This window comes from Sorex fumeus, unplaced genomic scaffold (assembly GCF_029834395.1).
Source record: "Sorex fumeus unplaced genomic scaffold, SorFum_2.1 ptg000197l, whole genome shotgun sequence".
NCBI lineage: Eukaryota > Metazoa > Chordata > Mammalia > Eulipotyphla > Soricidae > Sorex > Sorex fumeus.
The window spans coordinates 1189534-1208517 of record NW_026606254.1 but is presented as its reverse complement, the minus strand read 5'-3'; the positions used below and the strand labels follow the sequence as shown (position 1 = coordinate 1208517).

General features: G+C 55.2%; 1 protein-coding gene across 1 annotated transcript in view; it reads right to left on the bottom strand.

Moving 5' to 3' along the window:
- The window catches only part of PTGES (prostaglandin E synthase), a 54228-nt gene that overhangs the window by 527 nt on the left and 34717 nt on the right, over positions 1-18984 (bottom strand). The window contains exons 2-3 of the mRNA XM_056108175.1: positions 11240-11544; positions 9591-9673 (exon numbers count right to left, since the gene is read on the bottom strand). Of these exons, the coding sequence (XP_055964150.1) occupies positions 9591-9673; positions 11240-11544 (388 nt within the window). The remainder of the gene's footprint in view (positions 1-9590; positions 9674-11239; positions 11545-18984) is intronic.

Sequence of the window (18984 nt, the reverse complement as noted above, 5' to 3'; positions counted from 1 at the left end):
CCCAAAAACAAACAAAAAGATGGGGGACTGGAGATGGTCCAGCAGGTTAAGGCACGTCCCTGGCATACAACAGACCCAGGTTTGATCCCCAGCACCACATATGGACCCCCCCAAGCCCCACCAGGAGTGATCCCTGAGCACCGAGCCAGGAGTCAGCCCTGAGCAGTGTGATATGTGGTCTCCAAAACAAAGCAAAACAGAAAAGAAAGAACTGGGTGGAGACTAGTACAGAGGTTACGCCCCGAGCAGAACTGAGAACCTGGTTCAATTCCCAGGCACCGCACAGGGTCCCTCAAGTACCAGCAGAGATGTCCCCTGTGCACAGAGCCAGGAGTCCTGGTCCCTGAGTATCACTGGGCATGGCCCCATCAATTAAAAAAGAGGAGCTGGAGTGATAGTACAGCAGGCAGGGCACTTGCCTTGCATGCAGCGGACCTGGGTTCGATCCCCAGCATCCCAAGTGCCCCCTCCCCCCAGCACTGCCAAGAGTGATCCCTGAGCACAGAGCCAGGAGTAATCCCTGAGCACTGCCACGTGTGGCTCAAAAACAAGCCAACAAACAAAAAGAGCTGGGATGGAACCAGGCAGGGTCTGGCTTAAGCCAGTGGACTTGAGCCCGGGAGGCAGGACAGTGGGTAAGGGTCTGCCTTGCATGTGGCCGACCTACGCTGCATCTCTGTGACCTCACAGGTTGATCAAGGGGCTGATCCTGAGCAGAGCCAGGAACAACACCTGAGCACAGGCTAGGGCTCCAAACACCCAAAACAAGGGGCCAGAGCAATAGAGAGCAATAGCACAGTGGGGAGGGTCTTTGCCTTGCACGTGGCTGACCCAGGTTCAATCCCCCGCATCTCTTAGGGTTCCCTGAGCACTGCAGGAGTGATCCCTGAGTGCAGAGCCAGGAGGAACCCCTTGAGCACAGCTGGGTGTGACCCCAAAACAAAACAAAATAACCCAAAATGGAAAAACACAAAATGTACCGCCCTTAAAATGAACAAAACAGGGTTTGCTTGCTCCGGATGGAAGGACCTGGTACCTCTGAGCAGCTGAGTCCCCCCTGACCCTGGCCCAGACCCCCTCCTGCCTCAGGACAGCGGTGAGGTCCCATGACAGCACAGCGGGGAGGCACCTGCCTGGCACACAGCTGACCCGGGTTCGATCCAGCACCACCTCCTGGGTCTGCCAGGAGTGATCCTGAGCGCAGAGCCAGGCTAAGGGTCAGCGTGATAAGGGGAGGGCATTTGCCTTGCACACGGCTGACTTGGGTTCGATCCCTGGCACCCCACATGGTCCCCCGAGCACTACCAGGAGTGATTACTGAGCACCCCACCTGGCATTCAGCTTTGCATCACACTTCTTTTGGGGGCCACACCCAGCAGTGCTCAGGGCTCATTCCTGACTCTGCACTCAGGGATCCCTCCTGGCCGGGCTAGGGGAACCATTTGGGGTGCAATTCACTGCAGTCCCCGCTTCACGCTTTCCTACATGGGGATGGGGGAGGTCGAGTCCCCTGGATTAGAGAATGAGCCCGGTCAGAGCACATTGGGGGCTCAAGGGACAGGCTTGTGACCTCGTGCATGAATGTCCATCCCAGCTGGGCTGCATCACTCCCAGGGCCTGGGCAAGGCAGGAAAGTGACCTGGTGCCTCTCAGCTATGACTAGGGTGGGTGAAGTCAGGGAGGGCGATAGGATACTTGAGCCCTGAAACCTGAATTGGGAAAGCTTGGAGGTGGGGCTAAGAACCTTCCACATGCAGCATATGCATGTGCAAAGGCCCTGGGGCAGGAAGGGGCAGATCATGGGCAAAGGGACTGGTGTGCTTAGGGGGCTATGAAGCCTGAGCCTGGGAAATAACTCAGAGGGCTGCAGCGCCCTCAGAGGGCTGGGAGCACCCACCCCCAGCATCAGTAGGTGTGCCCTCCCCACAGAAAAGAAGGCAGCTCAGGAGAAGTGGGGAAGCTGAGAAGCAGAGGGGCGGCTGGGGAGATAGTCCAGGGGTGCAGCCGCTCGCCTCGCACGCAGCTCTCTGGCTGAATCCCTGGCACCACTAGGTGCTGAGCACTGTTTGGTGTGCCCAGATTCTCTTTCTTCTCTGGAGAGAGGAGCAGGGCGGGGTCTGCAGGATCTTCCTTGAAGCTCCCCCAGTCCCGCCTTCTCCTGTCACCCCAGTCTGGACCTCGGGGGCCAGAGGGACAGTCAGAGCCGCTCAGAGAAGCACTTCTGCTGCCCACCGCAGAGAGCAGGGCAGAAGGGGAAACTGAGGACAGGGCTGCCCTCTCCCCACCCCGAGTCAGGCAGGGGAAGCACTGTGTTCCTCTGAAACTGCCCTCAGCCCACTCAGGACCGCACGGTCCCCCGGGCACTGCTGGAAGTGCAGCGACAGGTGACCCCAGAACAAAAAAGGGGGAAACCGCCCGCTTCAGGGGAACAGGGCTCCGCACACCAGCACTCGACCTGGTGTCAGGGGCACCCTTGGCGGCCGGGGGGCTGCTGAGGAGACCCCCACGGTGCCCCATGACGCTGCCCAACCCACCCTGCGGGCTTCCTGATCCAGTCATGGAGGCCGGGAAAGCATCAGCTGTCGGAAACGCTTCCTGCCGCCCTCCTGCCGCGGGGCCTCTGGTCCCGGCACACCCTGAGCAACGCAGGGACAGCCACAGCGCTGAGACTGGGTGAGCCCAGGACAAGGGAGAGGCACGTGACCAATGGGCAAGGGGTGCTGCCCACAGCCCAGCCCCCGCTTCGTGGAAGCTCCGCCCCAGCAGCCTCTGCGGTGGGTGGGTCTTGAACCTCCCAGGGCAGGAATGACACTTGTGGGGCCAAGCTGGGGAGACGCGTGTGCAGGGGTGTGTGTGTGTGTGTGTGTTGTGTGTGTGTGAGTGCAGGTGTGTGTGTGTGTGTGTGTGCACTCATGTTTCTCTGTGTGCAGGACTATATGTCTATATGTGTATGTATGCATGATGCGTGTATGCAAGAGTGCATATCTGCCTGCATACAGCATGTATGTGAGCACATGTGTGCATGTGAGGGCAGCAGTTCACATCTACATGAGTGCAGGACTGCATGCCTGTACATGTGTGTGTGTCTGTGTACATATCTGCATGCATGCAGGAGTGCATGCCTGCATGTGCGCAGCATGTCTGAACATGTGTGCATGTTTGTGTTTGTGTGCACGTGTGCTCACATGCATGAGTGTCTATCTGTGTGTGTAGCAGTGCATGTGTGTGTGCAGTGCCAAGAGTGCATGTCCGCACGTGTGCAGCATGTCTGTGAACATCTGTATATGCCTGCGTGTTCACCTGTGTCTCTGTCTGTGTGCGTGCAGCAGTGCGTGTGTGCGTACGTGCAGGAATGCATGTCTGTGTGCTTGTGTGTGCGTGTACCAGTCATGCCGGAAGAAGGGTTTTTCCCGAAAGTCATTGGAGTGAATCCCCACAAGACTGGACTTGCCAGCAGCCCCTGCCCTGGGCATACAAGCGACACCTGAGCATCAGGTGACAGCAAGCCTGCAGACAGCCGGGCAGCTGCTTCCTGCCTGGTGGGCGAGCAGAGGGCGTGGCCAGGACTCCAGAGAAGCCAAGGAAGGGAAGGGGGTCTCCCTCAAGCAGCGGCGGGGGGGGGGGGGCGTGCGTGGGGACCCCTCTCCTGGCAGCGCACCCCATGCTAGTGTCACCCACCATCTCCAGGCTGTCCCAGAGGCAGATCTCTGGCTTGGAGGCCTCACCAGATAATGCTCAGGGCCACTCCCCGCTGAGTGCTGGGGGACCCTGGGTGCTGGGTGTGGAACCGCTGTTGGCGCAGCCCCTGGCTAGACCCACCTCAGATGCGACTCTCACAGCTCATCTGACCTTCTGTTTTGCTTGACCCTTGACCTGAAACCACACCTCAGCCCCCAGCATCAGCTGGGGTGCGGTCAGGGAGCTGAGTCAGCCTCCTGAACCGACACCCCTGTGGGCCCCACTGGGGCGCAGAGGCTGGGGGCCGCCCTTCCTGAGGACCAGCTCTCCTAGAATCACGAGAGCCAGAGCGGGTGCCACCTGCCTCCTCTGGGACCCAGGTACCCCCGACTGTGGGCTCCGCCCATGCCCTGTGGGTTCGAGCCAGGCATGTGGAAAAACAGGGGTGGCCCCTCTCCCGGCTGCTCCCAGCACTGGCCGGCTGGACCCTACGCTGCCCATGTGCGCGGGGGAGTCACAGCCCCAATGGGTCTAATGTTCAACTAGCTGGCTCCCTGGGCCCCTCCTTACTTCCGGCAGTTTCTCTAGGGTGGAAGACAGGCTGGGAGACTTTCCCCGCTCCATGAGATTCTGTGATTCTGGGAGGTGCAAGGGGGGACCAGGACCCCCACCCCCAGCGTGGCACGGCCAGGCTACAATATGCACCCTTGGAGTTAGTACCTCCCTGGCAAAAAAGGGCTCAAGCGTGTGGATTTGAATCCCCACCACTTGCCATCGTTCAGGAGGAAAACGGTAGGCTAGAGAAGAAACAGCTAAGGGGTCTGCACACACAATTCACACGCAAGGGCCCGGGTTCACAGTTCAGCACCACCCCCAGGACCCTGGAGCACAGAGCCAGGAGCAGCCCCTGAGCACTGGTCCCTGCAAGCCAAGAAAGCTGAGGTGGGTGGCAGGGCTGTCTTCTTGCCACCTGGGTCTGGATCTCTTTAAAAATAAACCCAGCCTGAGACATAAAGTAACAAAATAGGAGATTAATACCCAAGAATAGCCGAGATAAGTACCAGGAGGTTCACTCCATGGCTTGGAGGCCAGCCACACATGCTAGGGGAAAAGGCAGCTCAGATAGAGAAGGGAGCACCAAATAAAGGGTGTTTGGAAGATCCTCCCAGGATGGGAAATGCATGTTGAAAGTAGACTAGAGACCGAACATGAATGCCACTCAATGCCTCTTTTGCAGACCACAACACCCAAAAGGAGAGAGAGAACAAAAGGGAATACCCTGCCACAGAGGCAGGGCTGGATTCAGGGGATGGGGGTGGGAGAGATACTGGGATCCATGGTGATGGAAAATGGGCACTGGTGGAGGGATGGGTACTTGATCACTGTATAATTGAAACCCAAGCACAAAAATTTGTAAGTCTACAACTGTACCTCATGGTGTTTCACTAATAAAAATTAAGAAAATAAAATAATAAAAATAAATAAATAAATAAATAAATAAACCCAGCCTAGGGGCTGGAGATAACACAGCAGGTAGGGCGTCTGCCTTGCATGCGGCCGACCCGGGTTCAATTCCCAGCATCCCATATGGTCCCCTGAGCACCGCCAGGAGTAACTCCTGAGTGCAGAGCCAGGAGTAACCCCCTGTGCATTGCCGGGTGTGACCCAAAAAGCAAAAATAAATAAATAAATAAATGAAATAAAAATGAACCCAGTCTCAGAGCCAGAGAGCACACCAGGAGGGTGCTTGTCTCACACACAGCCAGCCTGAGTTCGATCCCTGGCACCCCATATGGTCCCCTGAGCCCCGCCAGGAGTGATCCCTGACCACAGAGTCAGTAGTAAGCACTGAGCACTGCTGGGTGTGGCCCCAAAACAACAAAAAAAAAATGTTTTTAATGAAAAATTTTCATTAAAAAAATTTTTTTTGAAAAATTTTTAATGAAAAAGGGCTGGAGCGATAGCACAGCGGGTAGGGCGTTTGCCTTGCATGCGGCCAACCCTGGTTCGATTCCTACGTCTGTTTTGGAGAGCCGGGCAAGCTACCAAGAGTATCTCGCCTGCACAGCAGAGCCTGGCAAGCTCCCCGTGGCGTATTCGATATGCCAAACACAGTAACAACAAGTCTCATGATGGAGACGTTACTGGGCCCACTCGAGCAAATCGATGAACAACGGGAGGACAGTGCCACCGTGCCACAGAAAAAAAGTAAAGCCGGGTGTTGGCTAGCCCGGCTGGGCGTGCAGAGTCCCGGAACCCGGGATTCCCCCAGCCACCCGCTGCTGTGGCTGTAAGCCGGCACCACCGCTCCAGGATGCGCTCAAACGTGTGTCTCCACAGCCCGGGACATGGGCCAAGCCCCAGGAGAGGGGGTCACCTGCTGGATTTGAGCATGGGTAAGCGTCTTGGTCACTGCAGTCCGAGCAGTACTGAGCAGTGTCCCACAAGTAGTAAATGTTGGTTAATTCTGCATTGAATGAGCCAGTGAATGGGTCAGTAGAAAGGGGGATGGAGGGATGATGATTGGGTGGGCGGTGAATGGATGGATGGCTAGAGGGTGGGTGGATGGGTAGGTGTGTGGACAGAGGGACGGATGGCGGGTGGATAGAGGGATGGGGAGGTGGGTGAGTGAAGAGGATAGATGGGTAGGGGGTGAGTAAATGGATGGATGGATGTGTGGATCGGGGGACAGGTGCGGGATGGGCAGGGGCCGGGTGAATAGAGATGGTGGGTGGGGTGAATAACTGGATGGATGATGGGTGGGTGGGCAGAGTGGAGGGACGGTGGATGTGGGTGAATGGGTAGGTGGTTGAGTAAGTAGATGGACAGAGGAGATGAGTGGATGGATTACGTTTATATGAGGGTGAAATACCAAAAAGTTTCATTTCCTGCATTTCCACTTCCTACATTTTGTCATTTTTACAAACCACAAGTATGTGGACTATTTTCTTTTTATTTTGTTTCCCGGCCACAAGGGTGGTGCTCAGGGCTGACTCCTGGCTCTGTGCTCAGGGATCTCACCTGGAAAGACTTGGGGGGGGGCTATGGGGTGCCGGGGATCAAACCCGGGTCAGCGGTGTGAAAGGCAAATACTCTCCCGCTGCACTGCTGCTCTGGCCCCAAAGTTTATTATTTTTTTGGGTGGGTGGGGGGGGAGGGCGTTGGGTCCTACCCAGCGATGCTCAGGGATCACTCCTGGCTGTGCTCAGGGGACCATATGGGATGCTGGGGATCGAACCCGGGCCGAATGCGTCAAGGGCAAGCACCCTCCCCACTAGTGAACAATTTCAATGGCTTAGCACAGGCCCCTCCGCAATCCCTGGTGTTTTTGTAATAAAAGGATTTTAATTTACACTTGGCATCCTTCCTGCTGCCGCCTAGCACGGGGCTCTGCTGGCAACTCTGGGAGACGGGAGGGTTTGTTCCCGTCCCCGTGTCCGTCCGTTTCCCCCCCCCCCACTGCCCAGTCTCCAGCACCCCCACCGAGCTCCTCTGCCTCCTCACTCCTCAGCCCTGAGGATAGTAGCACAATGTCAAAGCTAGAAAGTAATGCGTAAGGGCCCGACGCACGGTCAGTGCCGTCTCAGGCAGGGACACGCAGCCACTTCAAAGAACGTTTTCGCAGAGATATTTGCTGACGCATCAAGTGCTCATGAAATGACCTTAATAGGGGAAAAAAAAAATCACAACTCCAAATTCAGAAACTTTTTTGTTTCTTTTGCTCTTGGGCCATGCCCAGCAGTGTTCAGGGCTTCCTCCTGACTCTGGGCTCAGGGGTCACTCCTGGTGGGCTCAGGGAACCTTTGGGTTCTCCGGGGATCAAACCTGGGTTCACCACATGCGAGGTAAATGCCCTCCCTCTCTGCTATTGCTCAGGTTCCTTTTTCTAATTTTTTTTTTTTGCTTTTTGGGGCGATGCACACAAAGTGGCGATGCACAGGGGTTACTCCTGGCTCTCCACTCAGGAATTACTCCTGGCGGTGCTCAGGGGACCATATGGGATGCTGAGAATCGAACCCGGGTCGGGCGCGTGCAAGGCAAACGCCCTACACACTGTGCTATTGCTCCAGCCCTTCAGTTTCCTTTTTAACTTTGTTTTTTTCGTTTTGGAGCCATACCCAGCTGTGCTCAGGGCTTCCTCCTGGCTCTGTACTCGCCAGTGGACCCCAATATGGAATGCAGGGGATTGAACCCGGGTTGGCAGTGTGCAAGGCAAAAGTGCCTTACCCACTGTATTATCTTTCTGGCCCTAAATCAGGTTCATTTTAAGAAAAGAAATCAGGGACCTGAAATGCGGCTCAGGGGTAAAGCACATTACCTTGCACGGGTGAGGTCCTGGGTTTGATTCCTAGCACAGTCAAATGATAACAATAACACACATAGACAGACACAACCGAGAAGAGATAAGAAGTGTTTCGGGATGTGAGTGGTTTCACTTTTTTCTCTCTAGACATCCACACACATAGTTTTTGGTTTGGTTTGGTTTTGGTTTTAGTTTTTGGGCCCACCCAGCAGTGCTTGGGGGTTCCTCCTGACTCTACACTCAGGAATCCTTCTTGGAAGTGCTCAGGGGACCCTGTGGGGTGCCAGGGATCAAATCTAGGTCAGCTGCACGCAAGACAAACTCCCCTCCTGCTGGACTATTGCCCCGGCCCCTATGTTTTGATTTTGGAGTCACAACTGGCAGTGCTAAGGACTTACTCCAGGCAGTGCTGGGGGACCCTCGGCAGTGCTGGGAATCAAACCAGGGTTGACCGCATGCAAGGCAAACGCAATCCCCGCTGTCCTGTCTTTTCATCCCCTCTACATATTTTCATGATCACCAGAATTGTCTTCAATGTACAACTGCATCTTCTGTTTTGGTTTTGGTTTTTGGGCCACACCCGGCGATGCTCAGGGGTTACTTCTGATTCTGCGCTCAGGGATCACTCCTTGGCTGTGCTCGGGGGACCATTTGGGATGCCAGGAAGCGAACCCGGGTTGGCCATGTGCAAGGCAAACACCCTTCCCACTGTACTGTCATTCTGTTTTTGTTTTTTTTTTTCTTTTTATCCAAGGAATAACAGTTTCTAATAGACCCAGGGATACCTAGCATAGAAAAATAATCGAGTTTCATTCAAAATGAAAGAAATGCAGGGCAAGATGGGGTGTACCCCGTCCTTTTTTTTTTTTCTTCTTCACAGTACCAGACCAAACCAATTCTAAGGCTGCATTGCCGCAGGGAGCCGCCGAAGGCTTGTACCTGAGCCGTGCAGTTGGCGGCTTGTACCTGGGCAGGCTCTGACTGTTGTCTGGCACACAATGATGGTGGTGGTGGGGTCTGCTTTCAGTGCTGGGGAGGAAACTTGGGGTCCCAGGCACAGCCAGGACTGGAGCTGCGCCATCTCCCCAGCCCCAGAGACATTGGCTGGTTCTCTCTGTGAGGTGTAGGGCACAGGCTAGTCCTAATTGAATAAGAACAGCCCCCCCCCCCCCCAAACTGGCTGGCTCGGCGCACACTAGACGTGGGTTTGGTCTGGTACTGTGAAAAAAAAAAAAAACAGGCCAAACTCCATAACACTTGCCTTGCACGCAAGTTTGGTCCCCTGGGTTTGGTCCCCAGGCCTGCCAGGAATGAGCACAGAGTCAGGAGGACCCCGGAGCACGGCCAGCTGTGACCCACACAGGAAATTTCCTCTGCAGCTGGGTGGAAAAGCACAGTCCAGGTTCCCTGGGGAAAGGGCAGCCCTCTGGGGTGCTCCCATGGAAGCCTGGAGAGATGCGGCAGATGCTGAGTCCCGCATTCACGCTGGACGATCTCCTCTCTGGCGTGAAAATCCCGAGCCACGTGGCCTGGTAATCGGCTCAGTAAGTCACACTTCTGTGGAGCCCCCCCCAGCTCGCACGGCCACCCCCCTCTCCCCAACACTTGCCGGAGGCACCGCTCCACATCCGGGTCGCTCCTGCAATACTGGGGGCCTCCGTGCCTCAGCGCATCCTCGGGGTTGGCGAAAGCCTGGAAAACATCCGCTGGGATTACTGTGTGTCAGCCGGACTCTGAGGCCCGGCCAAGCCGAGCTTCAGTCCCTGGAACAAGCCGCAAGTGCCCAGAGGCCCCTCAGAGCTAATGAAAGGGGGTTGGAGAGATAGCACAGAGGGGAGGGAGTTTGCCTTGCATGCAGCCGACCTGGGTTCGATTCCCAGCATCCTTTAAGGTTCCCTCAGCACCGCCAGGAGTAATTCCCGAGTGCAGAGCCAGGAGTAACCCCTGTGCATCGTCGGGTGTGACCCAAAAAGCAAAAAAAAAAAAAAAAAAAGCGGCTGGCAGGTTCCCCAGCACCCCCCATGAAGGGAAGTTTCTGTTCTGCCTGGTCTTCCTGGAGACACCCTCACCCCTACCCACAGAGGGGGAATCCCCGCTTTGTCAACGGCCCCCACGGGGAAGCAGAGACTCAGGCCCCTTATCTGCCCGCTTTCTGCAGGAAGCCAGACTTGTCAGGACAAATTCAGGAGCCTTTGGGACATCTGTCCGCAGGTGACGGTTGTCCTGCTTGGTGGGCACTTCCCGAGGCCAAGCATTCCTCTTCTCCAGCCCCAAGCCAAGTTCCACCAGAAGACTCTGCCCGGCTCTGCACAGCCTGCAAAGGGCAGGGCGTGAAGGGTCCGGGGGGCTGCTGCCTTTGGGGTCCGAGATGCTGGCGGCAGCGCTGAGGGAACCCTAAGCCTGGCATCTGCAGGCGGGTAGGGAGGAGCATTTCACTGCAACTGTTCATCACCAGCCGGGAGCACCAGGCTGGGGCGGAGGGACCTCCCACCAACGCTCGCCCCACCTCCTGAGTGTTGCCCCCGGACCGGAAGGGCCTCCTTCAGCCATCCACCACCCACCCCCAGAAAAACACTCCGGGGGTCTCTCTCCTTGGAAAGCAGAGAGAGGTCGTGCGGGGCGGCACCCCCCCCCCCATCCTTCCCGGCCCACCAAGCCCTCCCTTTGAGCGCTTTTCCACAGGAAAGTTCTACTTCTGACACCCACTGGGGACCCCGGGGGGTTGTGGACCCAGATGCCCAATTATGCCCTCTCTGAAGGCAGGGACCCCCGCTCTTCCCCAGGACCGTCCCAGCCCCTCTGCTGGCCAGGGAGCACTGTGTGGGGGGTGGTCCTCTGCTTGGACCCGCCCCCGGCCTTTGCCAGGGCCTGAGCGCGGCCCCTGCCAAGGCGCCCAACCCGACCTCGCGCCCCAGTGCGCACTCGGTCCTCACCCCCTAGACCAAGCGGGCCAAGGGCAGTTTCCGGAAAGTCTCTGGACCCCGCTGGAGGCGATCAGCAGACCCCAGGGGCTGCGCGGAAGGTCCCCCCGCCCCACCCGCCAGGACACAGACCTGCTTCCTACCCAGCCCCGGGTCTCCGGTTGGCTGGGTGGGAGCCGCTGCCCCCGGACCCCCATCCGGGCCGGGCTCCGACCTCACGGGGCTGCGGGGCGCGGACAGAACGGGAATTTCCACTCGCCAAAACTTCCCGTTCCCGGGGCCCCTTGGGCGCCCGTGCCCGGCGCGGGGTGGTGGTGGTGGGGGGGAGCGCACCCACCTTTTTCCGCAGCCGCACTTGCCCGGTGATCACGGCCACCACGTACATCTTAATGAGCAGCAGCGCGCTGCACAACAGGAAGGCGGGCAGCGCGGGGCTGGTGTCCATGGCCAGGCCGAGCAGGACGCAGGAAAGCGGCGGGCAGCGGCAGGGCGCGCGGGCGTGTGCCGGCAGAGGCGCAGGCGGACGGCAGCAGGCAGGGGGGCGGGGGGCCGGGCTCAGCACCGCCCACCCGCGGAGGCTGAGCCGGGATGCTCCCCCCCACACCACCACCACCACCACCGCCCCCCGGGCCCGGTTAAATCCTTGAGTACTTGCACATCTCTTAAGTTACCTCGAGGCTGGAGAGATAGTACTGGTGTCCCGCCTAGGCTGGGTGCGGACCCCCCACCACAACACCCAACAATTAAAAAAAAAAACAAAAAACTGTGCCAAATCAGAGCTGACAATACAGGGGGGAGGGGGGTTGTTACGCATTTGCCTTCTAGCATCTGACCCAGGGTTGAGCCCAGGTAGGCACCCCAAAGGGTCCCTCAGCCTCCACAGGAGTGAGCCCCGAGTTCAGAGGTGGGAGGAAACCCCAAGTACAGCCTGGTGTGACTCGAAATCAAATTTAAGATGCTCACTTTGCATGAGGTTTGATCCCTCACTGCTGGTGATCCCCCCCCCCCACATCACCAGCCTAAACCCTGAGCACAGAGCCAGGAGTAAGCGCAGAGCACTGCTGGGTGTGGCCCAAAAATGAGAGAGAGAGAGAGAGAGAGAGGGAGAGAGAGGAGAGAAATAAATTAGAAGGAATACCAGCTGCTCTCACTCATCTATGAAACACACAGAAAAATAAAACAGGGGAGTTGACAGTAGAGAAAATGATGAACCCTAGGCCTAAGCCTTGGGTAGCAAACCTGAGCGTCCCAGGGCGAGGGGGAAGGACAAAGAGGTGGACAAGACATGATTGAGGGCTGGAGCAATAGCACAGCGGGTAGAGCGTTTGCCTTGCACATGGCCGACGCAGGTTCGATTCCCATATGGTTTCCTGAGCACCGCCAGGAGTGATTCCTGCGTGCAAAGCCAGGAGTAACCCCTGAGCATCGCCGGCCGGGTATGGCCCAAAAAGAAAAAAAAAAAAGGACATGATTGAAGGACATGGCCGTGGCCGGGACAGCACGCCCGGAACCTCATAGTCACCACTATCCCAGACAGCTGAGCTCCACAACAATCATTTTTGAATGTTGCAGCCAGAGATATAGTAAGGAGGGCGATGGGCTTGCCTTGCCTGCAGCTGACCCAGGTTCACCCCCCACATTGCATGTGGTCCCCCAGCACGACCAGGAGTGAGCCCTGAGTGCGGGGCCAGGAGTGAACCCTGAGCATTGCCGGGTATGGCCCCCAAAGCAACAAAAATGCATCAAACAGGAAATAAAGGGGCCAGAGAGATAGTGCAGTGGGTAGAGCACTTGCCTTGCCTGCGGCTGACCTGGTAGCGTCCCCCAAGCCCTACCTGGAGTAATTCCTGAGCCTGAGCCAGGAGTCACCTCTGAACATTGGCCGGGTGTGGCCCCAAATAAAACAAACAAACAAACAGGAAAACATCGGTGCTTGTTAGCTGACACAATGTTTCTGCATCTCCAAAAGATAAAGGCAAGATAAAGGCTCGGCCAGAATCAGGGGGACGGGGACAGGACCCCAGAACTCACGGGGTGTCCAGATGGATGGCTGGTCCCCACCTGTCCACAGGAGAAATTCTCCCAGCCTCGTCCTCACTGCTGTTTTGGGAACAAAGGCGGCCCGGTTTCCTCTACTCCCAGCTTGGGGCACCCCGAGAGATGGGGACTTTCTTGTCTCAAAGCTCTGAGAATGACCCCACACATCCCCCCAAATCATGGGCAGGAGGCAGCCCAAGAGGGACTCTCAAGTGTCCTCCCCTTCTTAGCTGGGTCCTGCCCTATGGGGGTTCCCTGCTGTTACTTGGAATATTAAGGAGTCGCACTTGACACCTCTGCCCCCTCCCAACCCCTCACCCCCCACCCCACACACTTCCCCACCCTCACAGCACACGTGACTGAAGGAGGAAACTTCTCATTCAGGTTGGGGCAAACCAGTTAAGCCAGGCCCAGAGAGAGGCTTGGTGGAGGGGAATTTCCCCCAGGCTGTCGCTGTCAGCCGCTGACTGGGCGGGGCTGATTACTTTCCTTGGATGCCAGATCTGTTCTTTGCCATAACCGGAGGGTGGATGAAGCTGGGCTTGTGCCTCAGTGGAAGAGCACTTGCCTGTGTGAGGCTGCAGGTTCCGTGCTAGCGACTGTAAAAATAATATTAATGTGGGATCTGGGTCCTGGCACGGCGGGGGCGCTGGAATGCCCTGTGGGTTCCCACGCTCAGGTGCTGGGGAATACAAGTGAGGCAGAGACAAAACCGTGGGTGAGAGAAATTCCTGGACTGCCCTGGGGGGAGGGGGTGCAACTGTTCTCTACCTGCCGTGGGCATGTCTTTGTAAAACTGCAAAATGCAGGGCCGGAGGGGCTGGAGCGATAGCACAGCGGGGGAGGGCGTTTACCTTGCATGCAGCAGCCCAGGTTTGATCCTCGGCATCCCATTTGGTCCCTTGAGCACCACCAGGAGTGATTCCCGAGTGCAGAGCCAGGAGGAACCCCTGAGCATTGCTAGGTGGGACCCAAAACAACAACAATAACAATCAGACAAATGCACCTTGATACATCTTTAGAAGCTGTCCTTAACTGTACTTAAGACATAAATACCAGGGCCAGGGATATGGCTCCAGGGCAGAGCACCTGCCTTGCATGTGTGAGGCTCTGGGTTTGGTTCCCAGCATGGAATCGGTCCCCCAAGGATTGTCAGGAGCGATTCCCTCAGCCCAGCACTGAGCCAAAACACTGTCACTGTCCTCCCGTTCATTGATTTGCTCGAGCGGGCCCAGTAATGTCTCCATTGTGACACTTGTTATTGTGTTTGGCATATCGAATATGTCACGGGTAGCTTGCCAGGCTTGCCATGGGGGCGAGATACTCTCAGTAGCTTGCCGGGCTCTCTGAGAGGGGCGGAGGAATCGAACTCAGGTCAGCCATGTTGTTTGAGTGCAAGGCAAACGCCTACCCGCTGTGCTATCTCTCCAGCCCAGCCAAAACATATAAAAAAAAAAATCAGGGGGGACTGGAGTGATAGCACAGGGGGTAAGGCATTTGCCTTGGCCGACCCGGGTTTGATTCCCAGCATCTTATATGGTTCCCTGAGCATGGCCAGGAGTAATTCCTGAGTGCATGAGTCAGAAATAACCCCTGTGCATATCCGAGTGTGACCCAAAAAAAAAAAAAAGAAAAAAAGAAAAGAAAGAAAATCAGGGGGCAGATCGAAAATCTAGCAGAGAGGGTGTTTGCCTTGCACATGGTGGCCTACCTGGGTTCAATCCCCTATGGTCCTCTGGGAACCGCCAGGAGTGACCCTTGAGTGCAAAGCCAGAGTGAACCTGGAGCACCGCTAGGTGTGACCCCAAAACCAAAAATAAATAAAAAGAAAATAAAGCAAAAATTACCCAGTCATGAGATTTCTCCCATCAAGATTCTATCTCTGGAAGCAAAGAGGAAGGGGCTGGAGAAAGCCCTGCCTGCTCTTCTCCCAGCTCACCCTCCCTGGCACTTCCTGAGACTTACACCCCACGCTGGGGGGGCTGCATTGTGTGACTTCAGAGGCAGGAGACCAGGAAGCGGCCCCACCTCCTGGTCCTGACCCCAGTGAGTGAAGCTGCTCCAGCCAGCAACAGGGAAACGCTGTGATGAAAAGCAAGACACGGACTGGAGTGACAGTACAGCTGGGAGGATGCCTGCCTTGCAATGGCCAACCTGGGCCAATCCTTGACTCCCCATATAGTCCCCCAAGCACGCCAGGATGATCCCGAAACACAGAGCCAGGATCAGTCCTGAGCACAGCCAGGCATGGCCCACAAAAAGAAAGCAAAACAAAAAGCAGAGCCTGGGGGTCAGAGAGACAGCACTGGAATTAAGGACCTAGAGGCCAAAGCATAGTATAGCGGGAAGGACTTCTCTGGAGTCATTCTTGGCAGTGCTCCCGTGACTATATGGGATGCTGGGAATCTAATCGCATATAAAGTAAGTACCTCACCTGCTGTACTATCGCTCTGGCCCTGAAAACATCTTTATTTTTCTTTTTTTTTGGCCACAGCCAGCATTGCTCAGGGGTAGGTGCTGGCTCTACACTCAGGAATTACCCCTGACAGTGCTCAAGGGACCATATGGGATGCCGGGAATCCAACCCCAGTCCGTCATGTGCAAGGCAAACGCCCTACCCGCTGTACTATCGCTCCAGCCCTTGACCCTGAAAACTTAAAAAAAAAAAAAAAACTGTACAGGGGACAGAGCAATAGTACTGTGGGTAGGATGGTTGCCTTGCATGCAACTGACCAGGGTTCGATCCCCAGCACCCCAGCCGGTCCCCTGACTCCCTGGGTGCAGAACCAGGAGAAGCCCTGAGCAATGCCGGGTGTGACCCAAGGCCAAACAAAAAGAAATCAGAAAAAGGACGGTCACAGAGGGTCCCCTGAAACACTGTCATGTGTGACCCCTTCAAGCAAAAGAGAGGAATAAAATTTTAAAAACCAAGAGCAAAGACTGTCAAAATGCCACGTTGTTAAGTCAGATTTGTTGGGTTGTCACCCGGTGGAACGTGTGGTCGGAATGGAAAGAAGAGGCAGAAGTCAGATTGATGCGCAATGCCAGTGACCCTCAAGTCCGTCCACTGCCTCCCCAGGGGGACAGCAGGTATCTCAGGATAAGTGACCCACGGAGAAGGCTACGCTCCTCCCCGGGCAGCTCAGCGTGCCTCTGGTCCCTCTCCCGGGAAATCACATCCTTCCTCAAGCTACTCAACCCGCAGGGAAAGCTCCCCCTTTGCCTGGCATTCTGGTGGGGCAGCCAATCAGAGTACTGCTCTGCTCAGTCATGTGACGCACACCAACCAATGATAATGTCCTTATTATTGGGCCATGGTGATTGGTCCAAACAGAGCCAATAAGAGCTCTTCCCTGGAATTTGTCAGATAAGCCACGTGGCAGCCCAGAGGACCATGCTGTGCCTCCGATTGAACTTGGGACTTCTGCTTTCAGAGCATGTCCCCAGCCTGCTGCAGCATCTCCTGGGTCCTGGGAGGTATATTCAGACACTGACAACGAGTCCCCTACTGGCTCCGGGACTGACACTGAGGTCCCCACCGCCCTAGAGCTGTGGCCAGCTCCCCACCCCCCTGGCCCTCATGGGAAGATGCTGTGCCTTTGACTCACTTGGACCTAGGAGTCAGTCCAAGTTTTATTGCTTAAACAGGCGAATCATGTCCATCCTCTGCTCTGGACCCTGCCATGACGATCATCTCACTTAGTAAAAACCAGTTTGCACATAGCCCTCGGCCCATCCCATCTGGCCCCATCTGGTTTTCTCTAAACTCCTCTTAACTCTTCCTCCTCCTTCCGTCCGGCCACCCATGGTGGTCTTTGCTGGCCTCAAATGCTCCGTCCTTTCCCTGGGGCGTCTGCTGGGAATCCCCTTCCTCCTCTTCTCTGCTCCAGTCTCAGGCAAGCATGCCCCATCTCCAAGGTTGGCTCACGGATGCCCTCGAACCTGGCTAGGCTTACAAGCTCCCTGGTCTGTCCTGTTCCTGTGTGGATCTCTCATGCCACACCGTGTAACAGATCATCTTCGTAGTTGAACACTGGCTTCTAAGGCCCCTTAGAATGTGCTTATGTTTAATTTTCTGCATAGTTTTTTGCTCGTTTATTTTTTTTTGTCTTGGATTTTGGGCCACAGCCTACTATGCTGAGGGCTTCTCTCTGGCTCTGAACTCAGGAATCATTCCTGGTAGGGTTCAGGGAACCATATGGGGCTCCAAGAATCAAACCTGAGTCAGCTGCATGCAGGGTAAGCGTCCTACCCACTGAGTGTACAATTAATTTTGTTGGGTTGAAGCCACATCCGGCAATGCTCTGGGCTTACTCCTGGCTCTACACTCAGAAATTACTCCTGGTGATGTATAGGAGACCATATGGGATGCCTGATCAAACCCAGGTCAGTTGCGGGCGAGACAAGTGCCCCCTACTCACTGTGTTATCACTCCACCCCATGTATAATTAATTTTTAATTTTTAGACATTTTATAACGTTCACAATATTTAATTACATTTAACATTCGAACACCAATCCCACCACCATTACGCCTTCCCACCACCATATTTCGAATGTTTCCATCCTGAACCCCAACCCTTGCCCCAGAGCAGGACCGAAATAATTTATTTTGTATTGTTTGTTATGAAAAACCGCTGAAAATGCTACAAAAAAGTTTCCTTAGAGGAAAGGGTATGAAGATTGTGGAATTTCACCTAGGAGCCATTGAGACCTTCTCTAAGAGATCACTAACATGTTGTTAAAGGTTGAGCCTTGTGTGCATATATATGTAAAAAAAAATATTTCCCTCTAAGATTGGTTACTTCTTACTTTAAGCCCCACCAAATGTGGTGCAGCACTCTTGGAGTATGAGTGGTGTAAGGTATGAGTTGTTGGACAGCAGCAAATGTGGCTGCGCAGTCCAGGAATAGGTTCATTTGTGGGTGAGGCTCACCCCGAGAGTGTGGAGAGAGGCCGTGAGTAGGGCGACATTTGGGTTCTGGAGGTTTCAGCTGCTAGGACTGGGTCCCTTCGGGTGGGGAGAGGTCTCACCCAACCCCTCAGGAGCGCCCCGAATGAAACAGCCTGGCACAGGGTCCAGCGGCATGGCTATGGTGTGTATCATGTTATCTACAATTATTATTATTATTATTATTATTATTATTTTTGCTTTTTGGGTCACACCCGGCAATGCACAGGGGTTACTCCTGGCTCTGCACTCAGGAATTACTCCTGGCGGTGCTCAGGGGACCATATGGGATGCTGGGAATCGAACTCAGGTTGGCCGCTTGCAAGGCAAACGCCCTACCCGCTGTGCTATTGCTCCAGCCCTACAATTAATTTTTTAAAAAGTTTTCAGGGCCAATTTACATACAAGTGGTACTACATAGAAAGTATCATGCTAAGTGAAATGAGTCAGAAAGAAAGGGATAGACATAGAAAGATCGCATTCATCTAGGTAACATAAAGTAACAAAAAAGGAGACAAACACCCAAGAATAGCCGGGATAGGTACTAGGAGGTTTACTCCAAGGCTTGGCGGCCAGCCGCACACACCAGGGGAAAAGGCAGCTCAGATAGAGAAGGGAGCACCAAATAAAGGTGTTGGGAGGATCCTCCCAGGATGGGAGATGCATGCTGAAAGTAGACGATAGACTGAATATGATTGCCACTCAATGCCTCTTTTGCAAACCACAGCACCCAAAAGGAGAGAGAGAACAAAAGGGAATGCCCTGCCACAGAAGCAGGGTGGGATGGGGGAGATGGGGGGGTGGGAGGGATACTGGGATCCATGGTGATGGAAAATGGGCACTGGTGGAGGGATGGGTATTTGATCATTGTATAACTGAAAGCCAAGCACAAAAATTTGTGAGTCTACAACTGTACCTCATGGTGTTTCACTAATAAAAATTAAAAAAAAAAAGTTTTCAGAGCCAGGGGCTGGAGCACAGTGGGTATGGCGTTTGCCTTGCACGTGGCGGACTGGGGTTGGATCCCCAGCATCCCATATGGTCCCCTGAGCACTGCCAGGAGTAATTCCTGAGTGCATGAGCCAGGAGTAACCC